Source organism: Borostomias antarcticus, assembly GCF_949987555.1.
Source record: "Borostomias antarcticus genome assembly, chromosome: 29".
NCBI lineage: Eukaryota > Metazoa > Chordata > Actinopteri > Stomiiformes > Stomiidae > Borostomias > Borostomias antarcticus.
In genome coordinates this window covers 5993262-6001486 of record NC_140262.1, presented here as the reverse complement: position 1 = coordinate 6001486, position 8225 = coordinate 5993262, and the positions used below count along the sequence as shown (strand labels likewise).

Here is an 8225-nt window from a genome sequence, read left to right as displayed (position 1 = left end):
TCTTCGGCGCCGTGTCATCACCCAGTATCGCCAACTTTGCTCTACAACAAACTGCGGAAGACAACACCGAGAGGTATGATGAAGAGGTAACTGAGACTATCAAACGCAACTTCTACGTTGATGATTGCCTCAAGTCCGTAGCCACAGTAGAACAAGCTATCAAGCTCACCAAAAACCTCCAGGGGGCATGCTCCCAGGGAGGCTTCATACTGACCAAATGGGTTAGTAACAGTCGAGAGGTACTGGCATCTATACATGAAGAGCATCGAGCAAAACACGTCAAGGATTTGGACATGGACAGAGAAAAGCCGCCTCTGGAAAGGGCGCTTGGGATTCAATGGAGCATCGAAAGTGACACGTTCACCTTCAGAGTCACCATCAAGAGCAGACCACCGACTAGGAGGGGCATCCTCTCCACCGTCAGCTCGATCTACGACCCATTAGGTTTCCTTTGTCCGTTCATTCTAAAGGCCAAGCAGATTCTCCAAGGGCTCTGCAAGGCAAAGTTAGGTTGGGATGAAGTCATCCCAGAGGAATTCTCCAAACCATGGCAGAGATGGATCGATGGGTTGGAGCAGTTGTGTTCATTCCAAATTGACAGGTGCATGAAGCCTAAACACTTTGGACAGGTCATGACAGCAGAGCTGCACCACTTCAGTGATGCGAGTGAACTTGGATATGGCACCATAAGTTACCTCAGATACACAAACAGTAAGGAAAGGGTCCACGTTGCCTTCGTTCTGGGAAAGTCAAGAGTTACTCCACTCAAACAGATGACCATTCCCAGGCTGGAGCTGGCGGCTGCTACGCTTGCCGTTAGAGTAGACAGGATGCTGAGGAGGGAGCTCCAGCTGCAACTTAAAGACTCCACTTTCTGGACAGACAGTACATCTGTGCTGAAATACATCCACAACCAGACTAGGAGATTTCATACTTACGTGGCCAACAGAGTGGCAGTGATCCATGATCTCTCACAAGAAAACCAGTGGCGACATGTGACCACCAGAGAGAACCCGGCAGATGATGCTTCACGGGGATTGCATGTGGAACCATTCCTAAAGTCGAGATGGTTAAGAGGTCCCGAATTCCTGGAAAAAAGTGAAAATGAATGGCCAAAGACCCAGGAAAACGTGGGAGAACTGCCTCTGGATGACCAGGAGGTAAGAAAGGACATCACTGTGAACAGCACAGGCATACAGGAGGATCCAATCAGCAAACTAATCCAGCACTACTCATCATGGGACAGGCTGAAGAAAGCTGTTGCTTGGATATTGAGACTGAAAGGACAACTCCTACTGAGTCAGAAGAGGAAAACCCTCATGAAGACTGACCCAGGATCAGATCCAACACCAAGAGCAGAAGGTCTGTCTGTGGATGACATAAATGAGGCAGAAAAGGCCATCATTCAATTTGAACAGAGACAACACTTCAAACAGGAACATGCCCTGTTGGAGACTGGGAGAGCAGTCAAAAGAAACAGCTCCATCTGTAAACTGGATCCTATTGTGGACCATGGTATTCTGAGAGTGGGAGGACGGATAAGTAAAATGGCTATGCCAATGGAAGTAAAGAATCCGATTATCCTGCCCAAAGACTCTTACATATCCAAACTAATCCTACGACAAATCCACCAGCAGGTTGGACACTCAGGGAGAGGCCACATGCTGTCCAGATTACAACAGAGATTTTGGCTGCCTTCTGCAAACTCATCTGCTAGAAAGATCATCAGAAGCTGCGTTTTCTGCAGGCGCATGCAAGCCAAGGTTGGAGAGCAGAAAATGTCGGATCTTCCAGAGGATCGAGTCTCTCCAGATCTTCCACCCTTCACACATGTAGGTATAGATTACTTCGGACCGATTGAAGTGAAGCGAGGCCGTGCTCATGTGAAACGATGGGGAGTGATTTTCACTTGCTTGGTAAGCCGAGCCATCCATTTGGAAGTGGCAAGCTACTTGGACACTGACTCCTGCATCAATGCCCTGCGCCGATTCATATGTCGTAGAGGACCCGTAACAAGCATTCGTACGGATAATGGAACGAACTTTGTGGGAGCACAGAAAGAGCTCAGGGAGGCTCTGAAGGAATTGGATCACAAAAGGATTCAAGATGCACTGCTCAAGGATGAAGTCAGATGGACGTTCAACCCTCCCTCTGGAGCCCACCATGGTGGAGTTTGGGAAAGGCTAATCAGACTCGTAAAAAAGATCTTGTATTCTGTCTTGAAGGAGCAAACGCTAGATGATGAGACATTGCAGACGGCTTTATGTGAGGTGGAGGCAATCATGAACGACCGACCAATAACAACTGCGTCAAGTGATCCTAACGATCTAGAGCCCCTCACTCCAAACCACCTACTCCAACTGAAAGCCAAACCAATCATACCACCAGGATTATTCCATAAGGGAGACCTCTACTCACGGAGGAGATGGAAGCAAGCACAATTCCTGGCGGACCTCTTCTGGAGGAGATGGATTAGGGAATATCTTCCGCTCATGCAGCAAAGGAGCAAGTGGAATAACCCTAAACGCAACCTCAGTCCTGACGATCTTGTTGTCATAGTCGATGACACAGCACCCAGGAACTCGTGGCTCCTGGGCCGTGTAGTGAAGACCTTGCCAGGTAACAAAGGTCTTGTTCGGAGTGTGCTAGTGAAGACAAAAACTAACATTCTACAAAGACCTGTTGATAAGCTCTGTCTGCTCCTGGAAGCAGTTGACTGAGCTTGAGACTTCGAGAATCAACAGTCAACACACACACACACACACAAACACACACGCATATACCCATACCGTGACTGTTTTGCATCCAGCAGCTGGACTATTGCACCTTTGCACACACGAAAGACTTGAGCCTATTCAGGTGCTATGAACTTTGGAACTATTGACCTTTTTTCATGGACTATGGACTCTGAAACAATGATATAACGTTGACGTATCATAATTGATGTATGTTGTTTGATGAATTGCATGGTGTGGTGTACATTGTGCTATTTATTGGTTTCTTGAATTATGGATTATTGGCTCCGTGGACTATAATTTGAGTAATTGTTTTGCTATGGCATTACCAATTAGGGGCCGGAATGTTGGAGCCAGAATTAACTTTATATTGATTTGACCTGAGATAAGAAAATGTGTAAGAAAAATAGATATATGGTATATGGAATTAGGAGGTCAGAACGTAACAATTGAGATTATGGTATAATTTGATACAGTATATTGTTATGTTTGCATGCAATATGGTTTGCCATGGTTTATTCTATTCTATGCTTACCTGTAGGCCTCACCCCCGCCCCGGGGGGTAGTATCGTAGCTATCTATTAATTGAGGTAAGGAAACGCCCCTGGGGGGAATCCTAGTGAGACGGGGTGCGGAACAGCTTTTTGACCACGACACGACACCACGACACGCTCAAACAAAGACTAAACTAGACTAAACTAAACCAATGCAAATCATGGAAATATAATTGTATTTTGTTTATTGGGACGAAGAGCCGCGCTAAATATTTTGTTGTACTTTTACGCATAATAAATGCCATTTTTGTTGGAATTATAAACCTGGATCTCCGCGTTGCTCTATTGGAATTTTGGATTGGATACGTGCGTCATTAACCCCGCTCCCGCTTGGACAGTGGCTATTGGAAGGCAGTAGGCCTACACGTTTAAAGAATAAGCCACTATATAAGGTATGGCGTTCTTTTTTTCAGACCAAATTTATTTTTATCTACAATCTTCATTAACATTCACAGGCATGTAGTACAAGCAATTCTGATCAGAGATCTGCCACCCATGGGTGTCTAGTCCATTCCTAGGCCGAGCAGTGACAATTTTAATTATCTCCACCTGAAAAAAAACATAAGGGGTATGTATGGCGTTTTTTTTTTCAGACCAAATTTATTTTTATCTACAATCTTCATGAACATTCACAGGCATGTAGTACAAGCAATTCTGATCAGAGATCTGCCACCCAGGGGTGTCTAGTCCATTCCTAGGCCGAGCAGTGACAAATCTAATTATCTCCACCTGAAAAAAAACATAAGGGGTATGTATGGCGTTTTTTTTTTCAGGCCAAATTTATTTTTATCTACAATCTTCATGAACATTCACAGGCATGTAGTACAAGCAATTCTGATCAGAGATCTGCCACCCATGGGTGTCTAGTCCATTCCTAGGCCGAGCAGTGACAAATCTAATTATCTCCACCTGAAAAAAAACGTAAGGGGTATGTATGGCGGGTTTTTTTTTTCAGACCAAATTTATTTTTATCTACAATCTTCATTAACATTCACAGGCATGTAGTACAAGCAATTCTGATCAGAGATCTGCCACCCATGGGTGTCTAGTCCATTCCTAGGCCGAGCAGTGACAATTTTAATTATCTCCACCTGAAAAAAAACATAAGGGGTATGTATGGCTCTTTTTTTTTTTTCCTGACCAAATTTATTTCTATCTACAATCTTCATGAACATTCACAGGCATGTAGTACAAGCAATTCTGATCAGAGATCTGCCACCCATGGGTGTCTAGTCCATTCCTAGGCCGAGCAGTGACAAATCTAATTATCTCCACCTGAAAAAAAACGTAAGGGGTATGTATGGCGTTTTTTTTTTCAGACCAAATTTATTTTTATCTACAATCTTCATGAACATTCAAAGGCATGTAGTACAAGCAATTCTGATCAGAGATCTGCCACCCATGGGTGTCTAGTCCATTCCTAGGCCGAGCAGTGACAAATCTAATTATCTCCACCTGAAAAAAAACGTAAGGGGTATGTATGGCGGGTTTTTTTTTCAGACCAAATTTATTTTTATCTACAATCTTCATGAACATTCACAGGCATGTAGTACAAGCAATTCTGATCAGAGATCTGCCACCCATGGGTGTCTAGTCCATTCCTAGACCGAGCAGTGACAAATCTATACTAATGCAGACCACCCTAGAGTGTTGTGGTATATACTAATGCAGACCACCCTAGTGTTGTGGTATATACTAATGCAGACCACCCTAGTGTGTTGTGGTATATACTAATGCAGACTACCCTAGTGTTGTGGTATATACTAATGCAGACACAGTCGCGGGGGACAGACTCACACCACACAGATTCCAACAAGAATTCTCATTTTAATCATTGACCAAATCAGAGTTTACAGGAAGACAGGTTGTATTGCAAAGACGAGAGTTGGACAGGAGTTCTAGAGCGTTTCATCTACTCACTAAAACTCTACTAAAATGGTGCTTCAACATGTACTGTGTGTCACGGGACTGAAAGACGAGGAACTCCATTTACACTAGTAATAACATTTACATGGTGAGAGCACAGACCACCTTCTAACATCAGTGATTGGTCACTGGCCTCAGCCAATCATAGTCCTGAAGAGTACCAGGTCATTGTTCCAGACAAGTCACAAGATGTAGCAGTCGGACTTCTATCCTAAAGTTACACAGATCTGAGATCAATTCCGGTTTCCTTCCACATGTTTTAAGGTTAACTTGAGAAGGTTTTGCGGCTGATCCCAGATCTGAGCCCTTAGAGACAACTTCTACCTGAAGCACGACTGAACTCAGTGCAAAGATGGTTGACTAAGAAAGACCATTGTTTGAAAATGAGGTTGCTACTACTGCTCTGTAGGACTACTCTATAGGACTACTCTGCTCTATAGGACTGCTCTGCTCTGTAGGACTGCTCTGCTCTGTAGGACTGCTCTGTAGGATGCTCTAGGACTGCTCTGTAGGACTACTCTGTAGGACTGCTCTGTAGGACTACTCTGTAGGACTACTCTGTAGGACTGCTCTGTAGGATGCTCTGTAGGATGCTCTATAGGACTACTCTGCTCTGTAGGACTGCTCTACCTTGGGACCTCAAAACACCTTTTTTTAACAATATTTTTCCAGTTCATAAGGATTCATGCAGTTATGTCTGGAAATCGCAACACACATAAAATGTCCATTCCAATGCTTTTTATATACTTATAATCTTTTCTTTTGTTAATAACAATGCATTAATTTCTTTCTTTTTCCTGATGTTTTAGCTTGACAATAAAAATTAGAAATGTCTAAGTCTCTGCTCTACTTCTCGAACCCATGAATTTAGAGGCAACATTTCATGAAACAATTCTTAATTTGAGAACTAATACTATATTATATTCTATATTATCCCAGCGGTTAGATGTCTCTCTGTAGGACCTACATGCTGAGCAGCTTGGCTCTCTCTCCTTCTCCTTCTACGATGGAACGGAAACACAAGACCACAGCAAACAAATACACAACACTGAGAAACTAACACTTATTGTTCTGACTGGTTCTTAGCCCTAGGTTGTCTCAAGAGGTCATTATTACCACAATATTCACTCTAGGACATAATGCAAGAAATTGTGCGACAGCAAAATTTCACATCACAACATTTGACATATCTCTTTGTAAAGCCAGTTCGAATTTTTCATAAAGATATGTTTTACTAATCATGCAATTTCAAAATGTGACTGTGTACATTTTCCACTGTGTTTTTCAGATTGACATCAAATATCAACGAATATTTTCATCAGGACATTTCAAATAAAACAATAAAGAAAAACAACAAAACATACGTAGAAAATATATTTCTAACCAGGAAGTAGAAATGTGGAGGATAAGATGAGAGACATCATTATGATTCTCTCAAGATGTTAGGTACATCTTGGCTGCTGGCCAATCGCAGAAAACGGCGTTCAGTTAAATACATTTATCAAAATGAATGCTTTCAACCATCACCATCCGTCAACCTTGACCAAACCAGTCCTGATATGTACATCACCTAACTTGATATATACAGCTAGAACATGTGAATTTGGCACAAGAATGTCCAAAAGCCTGGATACTAAAAGAGGTTAAAACAGAAAACACGTAAAGCTACTTTACAAAAAACTATAGAAAAAAATAGATTTGGAATATTTGGGATTGAAATAAATAAAGAAAATTTGAGGATAAAAATAAAATAAATTCCACTTCATTATATTTGTCATTTATAATCACAGAACACGGTGAAACACACACACACACTCTCGCACAAACACACACACACACATTTTCAAATTTCAGTAGACTTAACATCAAAACTGTTGTTCACTTATTGGTCTTCATCTTTAACGAACTAAATAATACATTTTACAAGGTATTTTCTATGAGCTGAATAAATCAGCTTCAAAATTACAAATCCACACATACCTCAATCCCTTCAAGGCAAACATGAGACCTAACTCTAACTTTCTCTACCGTTCTTTTTTTTTTGCTCAACTGTACTTCAGTGTCCGTCTTTTTTTTGCTGAAAATATTGCTTTAAGAAATACGTTTTGGTATTCTCAGACTGGTACTAATCTCAGATGGAGGCCGTCAGTGTAGATTCACTGTCTTCTCTCTCGTGTGTTGCTTTACTGGTCGGTTAAACGTTGTTATTATTAATTGTGTTTGCCTCATTATTACTAGTCTGTTTGAGAACACGCCTGTAGAGACCTCCTAACCCTGGCGAGGAATGTGTGTGTCTGTTGGCGTGACCACCTGGCGTGGGATGCCTAAAGGGTCAGTCTGTCGTGGTCTTTTGTGTTTAATATTGATCCACTCATTCAGACCTGTTTCTCCTCTGTCAAGCTTATTCAAGCACAACATTATGTCATTTTTGTATGTTCACAAGTATGTATAAATATAGCTGTTTGTGAATGTGTGTGTACGTGTGTGTGTGAATGTGTGTGTGTTTACGTGTGTGTGTGTATGTGTGTACGTGTCTGTGTGTGTGAGCGTGTGCGTGCGTTTGTGCGTGTTTCTGTGTGTGTGTGTGTGTGTGTGTGTGTGTATGAGACTGTCCGTGATGTCAGCATGGGGTCCAGTTCTCACACACAGATCTCGATGGGCGTGGCCACCAGTATGCGTCCTCCTGGTTGGTTACTGTCTCTGGGCTCATAGCTGCTAGAGGATGACATCATCATGCGCTCACAGCTGTTAGAAGACGACAGGGAGCTAGTGGTGGAAACGGACACAAAATGGTGGCCCCCCGGGTCCATCAGGCCGCCCGTAGCCCCCCTGGACCCCCTCTCCACGGCCATCGGAGACACGGGGGAGAGTGGGGACATGGAGGACATGGAGGACAGAGTCTGCTGCTTCATCCTCTCCACTAGCACCTCCTCATCCTCCTCTCCCGACGACGACGACGACGAGCTGCTCGCGTCCCCCTCCGCCCTCGCCCCTCCCCCCACCTCCCTCT

The 8225-nt window shown here is 43.2% G+C and overlaps 1 protein-coding gene across 1 annotated transcript in view; it reads right to left on the bottom strand.

Annotated features, from left to right (window-relative positions):
- Positions 1–7854: 7854 nt before the first annotated feature.
- Positions 7855–8225, bottom strand: part of bsk146 (brain specific kinase 146) — a gene marked incomplete at both ends in the record, with an annotated part of 2640 nt that continues 2269 nt past the window's right edge. The window contains one exon of the mRNA XM_084459774.1: positions 7855–8225. This exon is cut by the window's right edge and continues 373 nt beyond it. Coding sequence (XP_084315900.1) covers positions 7855–8225 — 371 coding nt within the window.